Source organism: Miniopterus schreibersii (genome assembly GCF_964146895.1).
Source record: "Miniopterus schreibersii genome assembly, chromosome: 8".
Taxonomy (NCBI): Eukaryota; Metazoa; Chordata; class Mammalia; order Chiroptera; family Miniopteridae; genus Miniopterus; species Miniopterus schreibersii.
This window is the reverse complement of record NC_138109.1, coordinates 71217231-71234555: the sequence shown is the minus strand read 5'-3', so window position 1 is coordinate 71234555 and position 17325 is coordinate 71217231. Positions and strand designations below refer to the sequence as shown.

The following is a 17325-nucleotide window of genomic DNA, read 5'->3' as shown; positions in this document are numbered from 1 at the left end:
AAATAGAAAAAGAATAGCACCTACTCCGTGTGGCTGTTGTGAGGATTAAATAATTCCTGTGTGTAAAGCACTTGGAGCAGAGCCTATGTGACAAGCACCGTAGCTGTTAGCTGTCATGAAATCTTCAGTGCCCAACACTGATAGGCATTTGGTCGATGTGCAATGAATGTTAACTGCCTGTTGGAAGTAAACACTGTTATTATTTCAACTATCAATGGAAAGCATTTCTGACTCTGTGTTATATGAGAAACATGAATGCGTCACCCCCCTTGAAGGGTGCTGCTACATTCTTAATCTCCAGATTGACCTATACAATAGCATTCTGAAATTCTTCTAGGGCAGCCCTGGCTGGTGTGGCTTAGTTGGCTGAGTGACGTCCCGTGCACAGAAAGGTTGCTGGTTCGATTCCCTGTCGGGGCGCATGCCCAGGTTGCTGGCTCGATTTCCAGTAGGGGGCATGCAGGAGGCAGCCTGTGCTTTGCTCTCACATTGATGTTTCTCTCTCTCTCCCTCTCCCTTCTTTTATCTCTAAAACTCAATTTAAAAAAAAATATTTAAAAAAAAAGTTATTCAGTATAATTTCCTAGAACAAATATATGTGTGTATATATGTGTGTGTGTGTGTGTGTGTGTATAAACTAAAAGAAATTACATTCGTTAAAGTCAAGTCCTTTGCTTCTGCCCATCCCCACATGTGCTTCCTTACTCTTTGGTGAGAAAGACTTGTTCTTGTCCTGTTTGGGAAAGTTAGGGAGAGTATGTCTCCACTTACTCTTCTTTTCTCTAGACTAAACATCCCAGCGCTCGTAATGCTTTCTTTTTGATCTTCATTTCCAAACTATTTATCACTTGTGCTCTCCAGAGTTCTCCAGAGTTCCAACAAGCTGAGCCGTGCCACGCACTGGAGAAACCTCTCCAAGGAGACTTAAGTGGTTGCAGATAGAAGCAACAAGGACTTTGCCTGTCTTCCCTGACAGGCCTGTGATTAATAAAATCCAAGGAAGGCAGTTTCTTCTTTTAATTTATAACATCACTTTATTGGGGGTTAAGCAGTAGATCAATACGGAATTAAGTGGAGGGGACTGTTACCGTATCTGGATATAGTTAATGCGAAAGAAATTCAGTATGAAGAGTTTCTTTTTTTAATTGGAACAAAGTGCTTTTGTTTACCATTGGTTAGCAGCTAGTTCGAAAAGCTTAATATTAATTAAGTCACATATCATTTACTGCTGACCACACAACTAAGAAAAACTTTCAGGGGCCAGAACTTAAATTAAAACATGCTCTAGCCCGGCTGGCCTGGCTCAGCAGTTGAGCATCGACCTAGGATCCAGGAAATTGTGGTTCGATTCCCGGTCAGGGCACATGCCTGGGTTGTGGGCTCGATCCCCAGTGGGGGTCGTGGCTGCTGATCAATGACTCTCTCATCATTGATGTTTCTATCTCTCTCTCTTTTTCTCTCTTCCTTTCTCTGAAATCAATAAAAAGATATATTTAAAAAACAACAACAAAAACATGCTCTAAAGCATCCTTTTGGGAGTTAAACTATTTTATGGTGCTAACATGAAAACTCTGATTAGAATATTTTGTTTTGGATCCTGCCTTTAAGCGAGGCTACCTTTTGTGTTATTTCTTGGCCCTTATAAATCAGGCCTGTTTTAATTTCTTCTCCACATGCTAAAGGAGAACATAAAGTACATTTTTTGCGGCCACCAGAGTTCTGATCAGGAGCATTCAGAGCAGAATATAACAGCAGATTGTCTGTATAGACTGATGACACAGTCCATGTAGACTTGATCGGAGATCTCAGCCACATGGTGGTTGTGGCAGGCAGTCTAGGTCACCAGCCACCAGGTTCACTGCACAATGCTTGGCACTGTGTCAATCACACCAATCAGTGGAAACGAAGTGGGGAAGCTTGAATTTCACCTATAGAATTGTGGAGAAAAGCGATGGGTTTTCTGAGAAATAGCCTCTAGGCATTTCCCCCCTTTTTTGACCTCAGGATTATCCAGATACTTCCCAATGGACTCAGCTCAGTTAGCCAGGCTTCACTCCAATTCAAAAGCTTTGCCTTATCTCTAAATAAAATAAGTGGGAGACAACCACTCGGAGGGGAAATCAGAGATTTAGAACACCCTGGGATATGACAACAGCGAGAGTGTAGCAGGGGACAGGAAGGCTGCAAGACAAGTCTCTCAAAGCTCCCTAAAAAGAACAGAGCTGTGCTTTTAAAAGCTTGTCATCTGAAACCAATGGGGGATTGAGAGAGAAAATTAGTTTGGTATTCTGAGGCCCCAGTGCTAAAAACAAACAAGCAAAAACCTAAAAGGTACACATGCTCAGGAAAAAACAACAGAAACTAAAGCTAAAAAAAAAAAATTGCAAATCACTTAAACTCCTCCCCCCCGCGCCCCAATCCTCCAGCTGTCCTAGATTTCCCTCATCAGAGGAGATTCTGGAAGACAGTCAAGAAATCAGAGATGTAAATACCAAAGGAAAGAATAAGACCTCCTTGGGTAAGTGTAGGCTCATTCGGCCAACCTGGTTTCACATATTTGAAAATCATGCTGAAGTCACTTTGGAACATCTACAACCAATCATTTCCCCCACTTAGGAACAAAGCTGGGCTTGGGATTACAAATGCAAAACAGCAGAAAGTCATTAATAAGGTAGTGCTAGCATCACAGGACTTCATAAGGTGCTATTAAATCAGCGGATCACTTTTCCAGCCATTCCCTTCACATGAGGGACTAGACTCCAACTCTGCGTCACTGCTCTTTTACTATCCTTCCCTGTCTCTTCTGGAATTCCACGCAAGTCAGATTTTGGGGTGGGGTGGGTACGAAGGCTTCTGGGCCAAGACGGAGGCCCCCCGGGGCCTGGAACCAGCCATGATGCAGGCAAGCTGTGTGACATTGGACCTTGCATCCCTCAGGAGAAAAGCAAAAGAGTTCCACTAGCTGGTTTTCCAGGGCTGCCACAGCAAAGTATCAGAGACTGGGGGGCTTAAGCAACAGAAATTTATATTCTCACGGTCTGGAGGCTAGGAGTCTAAGGTCAAGGTGCCGGCAGGGTTGGTTTCTCCTGAAGCCCACCTCCTTGGCTTACAGGTGGCCGTCTTTTCCCTGTGTCCTCACGTGGTCCTCACTCTGTGCCTCTGTATCTTAATCTCTTCTTCTTAGGACACCAGTCATATTGGATTAGGGCTAACCCACATGACTTCATTTTACCTTAATCATCTCTTTAAAGGTTCTATCTCCAAATACTGTCATCTTCTGAAGTACTGGGCATTAGGACGTTAACAAATAAATTTGGGGAGACACCATTTAGCCCATAACAGTCTGCAAGGTACCTTTCGGTTCTAGAGTTCTCTGATTTTTCTCTCAAGTACTGACTTTTCACTGACTTACCTTCCCAATTCTAATGTGGAGGGAGTCAGCTGGCTATTTTAATAAAAGACTGCAAGGAGCTGAGGTCCTTTTAGGTTGTCCGTAGTCTCAGGTCATTTAAGACTTTAACTGTTAAAGCTACTCTGTAGGGCAGGAGACACTATATTAGACAGTAGGTGGGTAAACCTGAATTTTCCGTACTTTTCCTAATGATGGGGCCATTGAGCCTGTGCCCGTTAGAGACTCTTAAGGACCTGGCACCAAGAGAATTTTCTAGAATTACTTTTTGTAAGGATGCCCCACTTTCTCTGCCTTCATGTGTTGGTTATGTTCTTTCAGATTGTAAGAAATGGAATTGTGCCTGGGTTCTTTTAAGTGATTTGTTAAATTGTTCTATTTTCTCGTAAGGATACAGGGGAAAGCAAGGAAGACAGGAGTTCAGCCACTCCCAACAAAGCTTTGTAGAGAATGAAACATTGTCCAAGATACTATGAAGCTTCAAGGTTCTTGTCATTTTGTTTCTTTAGGGAAGATAGCCACTGTTCAAGTGACTTTGGGTGACAACGTGATCTGCCCTTTCTGTCTCTACCTCTACTGTTCCCGCTGCTACTTGAGTCTCTGGCCTCTTTGCTTCTAACTTGACATGAAGAATGCGTGGACCGGCAAATGGGCAGTCAGCACACATGCCTCTGTGGGACAGAGCTCTTGTGGCCGGCCACCCATTGGTCATTGTTTAGCCTAGTGATGGATGACTCCTGTCGGTTGTCTATTGCTGGTCCTATCAACCTGCCAAGGAGACCACATGGCTCTAAGGTAGGCTACTGATGACCAAGACTTCCTTTGAAAGGATGTTGGGTGTTCTAGGTCATCTAAGATTTCACAAAAGTAGAAAATACAGCCAGCAGGAACCTCACTAAGTACTCCCAGTATATCTCACCTCTTTCTTTCCAAGAAGCTAAAGAGTAGTTTATCTTCACACCTTCACGCTCTCACCTTCCTTCCCTATTGTCCTAACCCATGACGTCCTTGCATTCGGACTTCTGAGCTCACCTTTTTCTTAACTCCCAAGTTTAATGTCCCTTTGTCATTTTCAACTCCAACTTGCTGCAGCACTTAACACATTGATTGGCCTCCCCTCCTAGCAGAGCCCCTCGCCCTGGCTTCTGTATCTGCATTATTCGGGGATTGGTGGGTGGACAGCAAGCTGCGGGGAGAGCCTTGGAGCCAATGGCCCTGGATATGAATCCAGATCCAGGTCCACCACTCAACATCTATGTAGCATTTTGCATGTTAATTTTATTCAGTTCAATAAATTTATTTTCGTATATTTATTATGTTTATGATGATTGAGTAATGGGAGGGGATTCTAAATAACACCACAGTTTGGACTTCGATGAATGAGAGAAGTGCAGATACTGAAACCTTATTCCTTATGCCCAATTAGATGCTAACATCTATCGACTTTACCTCTATAATATCTCCCACTTTAGAGCCTCTTCTCCATCTTCGTTACCCTGGTAGTAGCCAAAACAGTGGCCTTAAGCAAGCATGTTATATGGCCCTGACCTCATTGCTTCATTTGCATCTCTGCAAGTTGCACATTTAAACAGCAAGAATGAACTTTCACCTTCCCCCTTCAGTTATTACAGTCTAACTCCTGCCAATTCTGTCATATTTTATTTGGAAACATAGCTTCCAAGACCATTGATGCCCAGACTAGGTCTTTGGATACATGTGTTATGGTTGTGATTTCTCAGGTTGGGGGCCTAGCCCCAGTTTTGCTCAGGATGAGAGGGTGACACACGTAAAGGCAAGGTCGCTATCAACAGAGGTTTCAGGAAGAAAACAAGGAACATTATGAGACTGCTCTCCACTGTGTCCAAGGTCCTCTTCCAGTAGTTAAAGGTTCCCAGTTGATGTTGGGGGCCCACCATAAACAGGCAAGTGTCCCTGGAGGAGGGGAAATTGCAATAGGAAATCCCAGTGAACAATGTATTGAAGGCCAAGCAAGATGAACCTGGTGCACTGGGTACTGCCTGGGGCCACCAGGCCAATTAAGTCCCCAAAAAGGAAACTGGTAAGAGGTGGGATTCGATACATCACCAGGTAGAAGGTCAGAACAGGTGTCAAAGCCAAAGCCCAGACTATGGCTATAGGTATAAGCCCCGAGGTGGAATCATAGCCCATACACTGTAATTTCCAGATGCTCATCTTCCAGGGCCAGCTTAACACTCACTTGGGGAAGCTATGTCATCTTTCTTGGGCTCCAGAATCCTCATCTGGATAAAGATGGTAAAAGTACCCCCCTCAAGGACTGAGATGAGGCAAAAAGGAGTGCTCAGGCCATAAACACCCAAGGAAGGACAACAGGTATTATTGTAAGTGTAGAATCTCGGTGGAAAGCTCCGGGACACTCCATTCCAGGCCACATTTGTAGTAAGGGCATTTAAGGATGTAAGACAGTAGCTAGGAATCTGGGACATCCCTCACTCACCAAATCCTGAGTTACACACTAGATTTGTAGATTTGAGGTTTAAAGTTGCTTAAACAACACAAAGGTTGGTCTGGGAACCACTGTGAGCTAAGCCTGCTATTGTGGGCATCAGTGGGCCCCAGGTTTGGGGACAGATTGTCTGGGTATGCGATTTGGGCCTCAGACTTTTCCTCCAAATTGTGAAGTAAAACTGGGAACAGGCCAGTACAGAGTACAGGGAACTTGAAAGTGGCCCGCCCAGAATAATCTGAGGGACATTGTGGCCACACCATCTCCAAGTACCTCTGCTGTCCTATCTTGCATAATTCCTGCCTGAGATTCCAACTGCTGGATCTCCTGATTAAGCAACCAAGAAAAGAGCCTCCTCTCTGGATGGTGATTATTAAAATGCTTCTGTTACTAGCAGGCAGAGAGGTTGGGGTGCTGGAGTGGGTGTGATGCTTTGCTGATCATGATACTGGTTTATAAAGACATGGAGATGGTTGCTCTTGGGATAGCACATGAAACAAACAGGTTCCCTGGCTGAAAGCAAATTCACTTAAGTTGTCTGTTTATAACAGTTACTTTGGTCAGCATTCACGTATAGTCCAGACATCCTACCCTGGTATCTCTTTATAACTACACTAACTACAGACAACAGGTTCTTCTAGAAAGGGCTGCCATGTTTAGCTTTTCCTTCTGCTGCTATCAGCATTTGAACTTTCAAGCAGCAGGGGGTAAATACAAAATATACCTATATCTACCAGAACCAGTCTTCCTACAGCATTACAGTTTGAAACAGCTAGAGGGCAGGTCTAATGAGGAAGCGATACACACATGCCCAGCTTCGCCAAGCCCCAGTGAAGCCAAGTTTGATTTGGGCTTTACACCGAAAAGGGAAAGAATGTGAGAAAGCAGCTGGGCGAGGAGATGATTGCAGTGGCCTTGAGGGAGCTATTGGCATCTGGGTGGTCAGTGTCAGTGTCACTTCTGATCCAGTTCATTAGCACCCCCTGTTATATCAAAACAAACAAACAAAACAAAACAAAACAAAACAAAAACAAAAATAAAAACCCAACACACTCATGTCTGGTGAATAATATCACAAGTCCGCTCCTGACAAAATTACAGAAACAGGGCACAGCTCAGGGATCTGAGGGGAAGTCTAGAGGTGCAGAAAGAGAGAGGGCTGGCCTGCTCCAGGGGGCATTCTAACACTTGCAGGTGGGAGGGGAAGACTGTAAAATATGCTGCCTTATTACAGAAAGGGACAGAGACCTAAACTTGCTGGCCTTGTAGTTCAGCTACTGCTTTGCCCCTCCCTTCCCAGTCTCAGTGAACTGCCTCCTCCCCAGAGGGGCCATCATGCTGGAAAACTCCATCCACTGACTCCATCCTTTGGAAACGTACCCATTTGAAAAGTGCTACCCTGCCTAAAGATTCTAAATCCTGCCTTAATCCACTTACGATTTAAAGTACTGCACAAAAAGGTAGTTATTCAGAGCCCTTCACCTAGGAAGCCAAGGAGCCAAAGTGTTCTCGCCCATTGTAAAGTCCAGCGTGTCCAAGCGTATCAACAGGGTGGGCTCAGGGCGGGATTTTATTTGCCTGAGGAGGGAATGGCCCAGAAGAAAGTCACCCCAGGGAGAGATGTGCAGATTTGGGCCACAGAGTATGGTCTTTCATCATTTTTGGAGAGGCTGGAAGGTGTGATTGGCTGCTCAGACCACTGGATAGATTCGAGGAAAAGCCCTTAGAAGATGAGCCCTCGAAGGTCATCTTTGAATGGAGGACAACAGCTGTAGGGACACAGGATGTTTCCCTACCTCTCAGCATAGTCCGGTCACACTACTGACAGGCTACTGAGAGCACGGGATGAAGTAGCAGCCGCTGGTGGGACGTGGTAGGGGCTGTCACAGCGGTGACCTGAATTCCCGTTGTCACAATCGGTGACCTGGGGATCCAGCCAAGAAGCCTCTAAAGACTGCAGCGAGCATGTTACCATTGCTACTTCAAATCTACAAGGCAGTTTGGGGGAGCCAAGAAGGCTAAGAGGAGGGCTTCTTACTTAGTAGCACGTGCATGGAACCCCCTGGGAACTTCCAGAACCAGCTGTAGGGATTGGATGTGCTCTTAGTCTACAATTTGTGGTGAAGCCGAAGAGGACAGCATTTGCTCTTCCTAGTCTACTACAGGAAAAGTATGTGACATGCACATCTTGTGAGCACAGAATGATGACACATGGCCGTAAGTTATACCTGAAAATCAGTCTCAGCCTTTATAGACACGTGTCGGGTAGAAACATAATTCTACGGACTTACCGTACATTTGTCTCTGGTTTGATTCTGTCGTCAACCCCAGCATGAGACAGGGCTTGCGTTGATCAAATACTCGTTTCTCCCTCAGTTCTCATTATGGTTGATCAACAAGATGGCAGGTCAGCTGGAGCTGGGACAGAGTCATAGCAACAGGATCCTCTTAGAGCATCAGCCTTTCAGAGTTCCCCCTCCCTCCCCCTCCCGCCCCCTCTGATTTATACTCCACCAGGCTGCAAAATCCTGACCTCTTAGTGTAATGCTCTAATCAGATAAGCTAACCACAAAACCTCCTTTATTTTCAAGACCGCTGCTCCATTAAAGCCCCAGCTGTATTTGAGCCATCTCGGGGATGGGACAGCCTTCAAGAGTCACAGGGACTGGCAGACCGTCATCGTCATCGTAAGTGCAGGTTGCCAGCCTTCTCAGGTTACTGTGAGTGATGATGGGTGAAGTCTGCTTTGAATTTCTTGGGGAAGGGGGAGACTTACGCTGTACTTCGTTCAGGCCATTCGTTTTTAAGGGATCTGGTTCTCAGATTTCCTGCAATCATAATCACGGCCCTTTTCACAGTCACTAGGCTATCAAATCCTGTATATACAAAATGAAGCATTAGAAAAAAAGAAACAAAAATTTGTAAGTTAGAGCGGTGGTGCAAATGTTATTTGGGAGCCTGTAAAACAGTATTCAGAATTAATCTCTGGCCACCAGAAGCTACATACAACATAGAGACTGCTTTTGTCATGTTCCTAGGTATGGCGAAGGGTAGGCACAGCGTTGTTTAGAAACCATAGGCTTGGAGATCTTTTCTTTTGGGGATTAAAGAAAATATAACCTGCTCTGCTACATTTAAAAGAGAAAAAAGGGGTGGGGGAGTGTGGTTCTTGTCTCTGGTCTGCACATCTGGGGGCAGTATCACTTGTCAAAATAAGATTTCTTTATTTTAGAGTGTCTTTCCTGATCACTGTGTCACACGCCTTCCTTAGGCATGCTTGCGTATTGATTCTGAAGCCTTTTTTCCCAGCTCACCTCGGAAAGACAGTGAAAAATTAGGGACTGGCTCCACCTGATGCCTGGGTTAGGAAATTGCACTTGCATGTTAAAGTCCTCTGTCCGTGGATAGAGAGCCCTCTAGTGCACGGAAACAGTAAAACTAGAATCAAGTGCGGATTACTAATTAAATGCTCATCGAAAATACCAAAACTACAAAATATCAAGCCTACAGAAAAACAGTGACCAATTATGCTTTTGTTATGAGCCAGGCATCGTGAAAAGGATTGGGTGGGTATTTTTTCTTTTGCTTGTCTATCGCTGTGGAACAAATCATCCCCAAACGTAGTGGCTTAAAATAATCATCGTTTCTTACCTCCCAGGGTTTCTGCGAGCCAGGAATTTGAGCGCAGCTGAGTGGGGTGGTCGTGAGTGGAGGCGCCTCGGGAGGGTGCATCAGGTGGTGGCTGGAGCGTCTCAAAGCCTCGCTCGCTCCCGTCTGGAGGTGGGGCTGGTAAGACTGGAAGAGCTGGTAGCACATCTGGCACCTCTCCCTGTCTCTGTGTGCTCTCTGTGTGATTTTCCAGCATAACCAGACTTCTTCTCAGGGCTGCCACGCTGTGGTCCCAAAGAAGAGAGCCACGTGGAAGCTGTAGTGCTTCCCATGGCCTAGCCCGGGAGGTCATGCCGCGTTAGCTCCACTGCGTCCTGTTGCGAGAGGCAGCTAGAGGTCCACCCAGGTTCAAGGCGAGGGAACATAACCCCTACTTGGGATGGGATAGATACTTGTGTGGCCATATCTGTAAAAACACAATCACTCAAATTGTTTTATTTCATTCTCCCCCAAATTATATGAGGTTGCTACTATCATTGCCCCAGTTTTACAATTAAGAGGATGAGGTTGAGAGACATTAAACATTTGCTTCGTATATCCTTTCAGCATCATGCTAGAGCATTGTCTGATAAGCCATCAGATGTGTGACCTGTACATGTCCTCAGTCTCGGCACTATCGATATTTTTGGCCAGGTAATTATTTCTTGTGGCAGCTGACCTGTTTAGTACTATCACTGGCCTCTACCCATCAGATGTCACTGGCATCCCTTCCTCTCCTCAGTTGTGATAACCAAAAATGTCTCCGGCCATTGTCAAATATGTCAGGGGTGGGGAGGGGGAGAGGAAATTTTCCCCCAGTTGAGAACCACTGTTTTAAGGGAAGGTAACTTTGATTACTTACTACTAAGGCCAAACTCCGTAAAGTTAATGTTAACTTGTAAAAGATCTATATGTTGCCATGTATTTCTGTCTAGTAGAGTATATAAATCTTATAGAGATGGTTTTGTTGTTTTATAAGGCATCAATTCGTTTCAATTTAATTTAAAATCTTATGTCAGCATCTTTTTTGTCCACTAACTAGATAAAACAATTTTCCTCTCCTTCTTTGAACTATCATTGTCATCATGCTGGTTTCCTCGTTAATGAAATCTCTCTTCTCTCTGTCTCTCTGTCTCTGTCTCTCTGTCTCTGTCTCTCTGTCTCTGTCTCTCTCTCTCTCTCTCTCTGTCTCTCTCTCTCTCTCTCGCACACACACACACACACACCAGCTTCTTGGTAAACAGAGAATGAATTTTTTCCAAAGGGGAGGTGTGGTAGTCGTGGAGAGGTACTACTCAGATCTCCCTTCAAGAAAGAACTTGCAATAGCTAAAGCAATATTGAAAAAGAACAAAGCTGGAGGCATCACACTACAAAGCTATAGTAACTGAAACAGTATATTAGCATAAAAACTGACCCAGAACAATGGAACAGAATAGACTGCCCAGAAATAAATCCATGCATGAATGGTTGATTAATTTATGACAAAGGAGGCAAGAATATACAATGAGAAAGGGCAGTCTCTTCAACAAACGGTGTTGGGAAAACTGGACAGCCACATGCAAAAGAATAAAACTGGACCACCAACCTACACCATACACAAAACTTAACTCAAAATAGAATAAACATTTGAATGTAAGACCTTATAAATCTCCTAGAAGAAAACATAAGCAATAAGCTCCTTGTGATCAGTCTTAGAGAGGTTTTTATGGATCTGACACCGAAAGCAAAGACAACTAAAGCAAAAGCAAGCAAGTGGGACTACATCAAATTAAAAAGCTTTTTCACGGCAAAGAAAACCATTAGCAAAAATGTTAAGGAAACCTACCAAACGGGAGAGAATATTTGCAAATCATATATCTGATAAGGGGTTAATATTCAGATATATATAAATTACTCTTACAAACTCAATAACAAAAATTCCCAAACTATCTAACTTTTAAAATGAGCAGGGGATCTGGATAGGCATTTTTCCAAAGAATACATACAAATGGTCAATAGACATATGAAAAGGTGCTCAATAGTCCTAATCATCACAGAAATGCAAATCAAAGCCACAGTGAGATGTCACCTCATACCTGTCAGATTGGCTATTATCACAAAGACAAGAAATAACAAGTATTTGTGAGGATGTGCAGAATGGTGATCTCTTTTGCATTGCTGGTGGGACTGTAAATTTGTGCAGCCACTATGGAAAAAGTATGGATGTTCCTCAAAAAAATGAAAATAGAACTACCATATGATCCAGCAATTTCACTCTGGGTATTTACCCAAAGAAATAAAAAACACTAATTCAAAAAGACACATGCACCCCTATGTTCATTGCAGCATTATATACAATACCTAAGACATGGAAAAAACCTAAGTGTCCACTGATGAATGAATAGATAAAGAAAATGTGGAATCTTAAAACATACACACACACACACACACAAAACAACCCAGCTCACAGCTATAGAGAACACAGTGATAGTTGCCAGAGGCAGGGCGTGGGGGTGGGCAAACTGAGTAAGGGTGGTAAAAAGGTACAAAATGTCTTTAATATTTGTTTTCTGTATTTCCTCCAGGGAAACAGAATAATTAGGACATATACATAGTACATACGTATACATATATGCACATATATGCATATATATATGCTATTTTCATATATATGTGTGTATATATACACACTATTTTCTACTTTGTAATTCATAAATTATTTGTGAGTGGATATTGAGAGTATGCAAATATTCAGTCTCTCATCAAGTTTTTCAGTTAACACTTTTAGCATCCATTGATGATTTTCTAAATCTGCCATTGAGACTACTTTTATGTATTGACATTGTCCTTTAAGGAAGGGAATTCTCATATTTCTCAATTATTTTATTTACTATTTATTTATTTATTTATTTATTTATTTATTTATTTATTTATTTATTTATATCAGTATTGATTCATAGATATTGTTTTATTTAATGGGCTATAATTCATCACCATCATTTATTTTGACGCTCAAATGCTGGATGTGGCCAACAGAAACCCCTTTAAACTGGCTTCCATCCTTTCTGTGTGTCCCCATGAGTGTCTGAGTACTTTCTTACTTCCCAGGGTGAGAAGATGCTCCAGGCTTATCTTGACTTTCCCTGCTGCATCCCTGTAATTAGTTATTTTCTCAAGAAGTTCACTTTTTTTTAAATGGAAAATGATATTTAAAAACCAAGATCTTGATGCTACACGTGCTTATTGCTACTAGTGTTTTATTGCTTCTAGGCCCTCTTAGTGGACAGAGCGAAAAAATGTGTATATATGTATGTGTATGCATCTATGTATGTCTACATAGGCACCCACATATATGTATTTATTTTATGTAATATGTATATGTACAATTATTTATAGATATATACACATGCACGTATATACACACATATGTCATTGTCACTTTTATATCTATTAAAAAGCATGGTTTCATGTTGATATTCTATTGCAGTAAAACACCACCAGGTAATTCCCATTTTACCCATTTCTATATCGAACTCCTTTCTCAACAGTGGGCCACCCGACCCTCATTCCTTAATTATCATATATACAAGCCTAGAATACACAGAAGGGCTTCTCAGACTCCTCGACACGTACCTCTGTATAAAGCAATCCTACTAACTAGAGCTCAATATCTCCTTAGCTTTTTAAGGTAATATTTACCTACATCGAAATGCATAAATCGTAAGTGTTTAGTTTAATGAGCTTCAAAAATTTACATACTTCTAATACCACCCTGAAATTTAGCCTTTTCTTTGAAGACTGCCTCCATGTGCAACTTGAACAGCCCTCCCTTACAAAACTTACCGCAATTATTTCTCTGTAGACTATGTTCACTAGACTACGAACTCTAAATTCAGGGATGAGTCTATGTCTCTTCATTTTGGGGTCCTCGGTTCCAAACAATATCTGGTATGTAACGAGGTACCAATAAATTTTTGTTAAATAAATAAAATATCCTTGGAACAAATAGCCTGAAGTTTTAAATGAAGAAGCAGTGCAATTTTAAAGCTCAGATCCACTTACTACTCGTACTAAATCACCAGCTAAAGGAGTTATGATGAGAACTGTCAAGGCATGAAAGGGAAAGGAAGGCAGCAGTTGGAATGCTAATAAATCATTATGTTCTTACCTCTTCACAAAGACTTGAAACTCTTTTAATCATTATGGAACCTTCGAAATTGGTGGGTGGTACAAATTACTACCTCTATATTTATATATAGACCTTCAGTTTTAGCTAGATATTTAAAAGTAACTATAGGTTGCCTGCCCAAAACTTAATGGAGAAGGACATTTTTGTAGTTCTGGTTGATATGCTCACTCCTGAGGTTTATATTTTCCAGTTGTCTAAAAGCAGTGGGTGATCCAATCTGTTGACAGACAAATACTATTTCAATACCGCTAACGACCTTGGCAAAGGGAGAGGTTTCATGAATTGAAATTTGATTATGCAATTGCTTCAGTCATGTCTGGAGTTGCTCTTCCTTTTCTTACAAAAAAAAAAAAAGGAAAGAAAAAATATATCTCCTCTTTTGAGTATAATTAACTAAGTAAATGTTTCTAATTCCTGTGAGAAACGACTAATAACAGTTTTGTGAAAAGAACCCTGGAAAGAAATCAGACCACCTGAATTCTGGTTATGGGTGATTCACTTGTCAACCAGAAACCTCAGGCAAGTCATAATAATTTTAGATATATGATGACAATAAAGCTACTTCATAAAGTTATTATGAAGGCTAAATAAGATGATAATAATGGTGATAATAGTAATAATAACAATAACAACAATAATAATAGATCACACTTATTGGGAGCTTAACATGTGCTAAGTACTCTTATTTATTTTTTATTTAATTCTCACCAAACCCATGAAGTCTATTACACTCTTTGAAAACTGAAGTTTAAAGAAATTAAGTAACTTGCTCAAGGTAGCCCACTTAGTAAAGTGGTACTGCAAGAATTCAAATCCAGGTCTCTCCAATACCAAAGTACAATTGTAACTGTATTTCTTCCCAAACACATGTAAGGTGCGCAACAGAATGTCTGACACCTATTAAATAATCAAGATGTGTTAGTTCCTTTCATTTTATCCACTACACTTTCTAGGGCATCTCAAGCATGCTAACAAATTTAACAACTCAAATGTATCATGCCATCAAATATGAGTTTCCACCTCAAATCTCCCTTCTCTAAGCTTAGGAACTATATAACAAACTTCCTTGAGTGTCCAATAAGCATATCAAGTTTGATGGCTTTAACCAAACTCATTACTTTCAGTTAAATATGCTCCTTTTATGATAAATATGCTCTATCTATGATCCCTATTCATCCAAACACCTAAACTAAGAGTTTTTGTATAGTTCCCTAATCTCTTTCAAGTCTTTATAGCTTATTGATATGCTATTAATACTTCCTAGGATGACTGATCAAATCTTTCTAATCATTAAAAATTCAGCTTAAAAATCAACTCTCCCTTTGATTTTTGTATTACCAATTAAGTAGTATCACTTCTGTTCAGTTGCCATACCTATATGTAACTCTGTTCTGACACTTTACAATACTATATTTTAGTCATGAATTTTCTTACCTTTCTCTTCCACTACACCAACACAGTCCATTTGAACTTTCAGATGATGGAAGTATTCTGTATGCGTGCTAGTAACTACTGTAATACACAGTGTAATATTAGATTCTGAGCTCTGTGAGGATGGAGACTATATTTTATTCAGTTTTATATATTCAATACCTAGAGCATAGCAGGTCCTCAGTAAATATGTGGGGAGTAAACAAGTAAGTCAATCAATGGATAAATAAAATATTTTATAGTGGTAAAGTAGGGGAAAATCTACTTACCACAGATACCAGACAACTGCTACATGGAGGTACTGGGGAAACTAATTAATAAACTGATTTCTTAGTGAATATAAAGTTAATATAAGTAGGTTTTTAGTAAGAAATCACTTCTATCAGGTCAACCTACTCTCAGATAATAACTATAAACTTTATTTAAAATGTAAAATACAATAATCTGAAGGCACTCTAGAGGAACTAAAAGAAATTGGAAGTTAATATACATTTAAAAGAAGTAAATGGACTGGGTAATTTTCCTGTTTTGATACAGTATTCTGTTTGAGGCTAGGCTCTCCTTGCAGCTTGCTGGGTAGCTGAAATTCTAATTGAAATCTATAGTCCTACTAGCTTGGAGAGCCATAGGACAGAGTTTGGGGATACCACACAGTTGGAAGGTGAGGAGAGAGAGGGATTCTATATATAAATTTGGCCAAAAATCTTGGGCTGATCCCTGAACTACATATGCATGGGGTAGATTCCAAATAGGCCAATTAAGTCTAAAAGAACTAAACTGGTTCTTCCACTGCAGGGGAAACAGGGTTAGCATGAGTTGAAGTCAAATTAGCTGCCTACTTAAAAACAAACAAACAATGAAAACAGACTCTTCAGAGAGATACAGTTCAGTGTCTCTGCAATGTATCATTCACACTGTCTAAGACATTCAAAATTATAAGACTTATAAAGAAACAGGAAAATGTGATCTAAATTTGAGACAAAAGGGAATATGTGGAGACTAACTGAAACCAAACAACAATGGATCCGGGCCAATTAAGCAGAGACAGGATTGAATCATATATGAGCATCTATTTCAATAATGTCGGCAGTATGGGAGAGCAACAAGATCTTCTCACATAAAAGCTGCTCTTCCACCCCCCATAAGCCAGCTCCTTATATTGGGTAGAAGGACAAAGATTACATGGGAAAGTAGGAATTACAAGCATGGAGAAATAGGCAAGGTATAATGCTAACATGTTACAGGCATTGCAGGCTAGGGGGTCTCAAAGGGCAGGTGCCTCGGGGACTCTTTTGTTTCCGGAACAGGGTTGTTAATCTTTCCACGATGATAGGCAGTTCTCAGAAAAGGAGAATGGACAGCATTCTAAGATTTTCTCCCATGTCCCCGGGCATACAACTCAACCAGCTTAGAATGTGCTTTCTCTAATCAGAACAGAACAATAACAGTTAACAGAGCATGATTAATATTTCTTATAACTACAGCTAGTCTTCACTATTCTATTTCTACCTCTAACACCACTATTCTATTTCTACCCTAACATAAACTTGAGATGACACAAATATTAGAATTAGCAGGTAAAGATTTTAAAACAGCTATTACAACCATTTCAAGAATTTAGAGGAAAACATGCTTGTAATGAATGAAGAAATAGAAAGTCTTAGGAGATATTGAAACCAAAAAAAGAGAGAATTGAATAAAAATTCTAAAAATGGAAAATACAGCATTTGAAATTCAAAATTTGCAAAGTGACTTTAACAGCAGACTGAAATGAGAAAAGAGTAAGTTTGAAGATAGATCAATAAATGTATCTAAACTAAAAAAACCCAAAAGATTGGAAAAAAATGAAGACTTTCAATGAGCTATGAAAGTACCAAGGAAAGGTCTAACATATGTGTACTTGTAGTCTCAGAATAAGAGAAGAGAGAGAGAGAAAAAGTTTGAGAAAATAATTGTGATAAGTTCCCCAAATTTGGTGAAAAGTATAAATTTACTCATCTGGCATGACCAACTGAATTCCAAGGAGAAAAAAAACGAAGAAAGAAAACTATATCTGGACACATGGCAGTCAAACTTCTGAAAACCATCATTTAAAAGAAACTCTTGAAAGCATTCCAACAGATTAATCACATATTAATCTATTACATGCAGTGGAATGATAAGGGTTAACAATGATTTCTTG

The 17325-nt window shown here is 40.9% G+C and overlaps 1 protein-coding gene across 3 annotated transcripts in view; it reads right to left on the bottom strand.

The window, feature by feature from the left end:
• LOC308560148 (uncharacterized protein) overlaps positions 1 to 17325 on the bottom strand; it is a 41381-nt gene that overhangs the window by 2572 nt on the left and 21484 nt on the right. For 2 of the 3 annotated variants that reach the window (XM_081143819.1, XM_081143821.1), the window contains exons 3-5: positions 9546 to 9969; positions 8671 to 8770; positions 8186 to 8312 (exon numbers count right to left, since the gene is read on the bottom strand). In XM_081143819.1, coding sequence (XP_080999945.1) covers positions 8303 to 8312; positions 8671 to 8770; positions 9546 to 9855 — 420 coding nt within the window. In that variant the 5' untranslated portion in view covers positions 9856 to 9969 and the 3' untranslated portion in view covers positions 8186 to 8302. Of the gene's footprint in view, positions 1 to 1018; positions 1929 to 8185; positions 8313 to 8670; positions 8771 to 9545; positions 9970 to 17325 lie in introns of those variants that run through there. The other variant, XM_081143820.1, reaches the window with a different exon arrangement.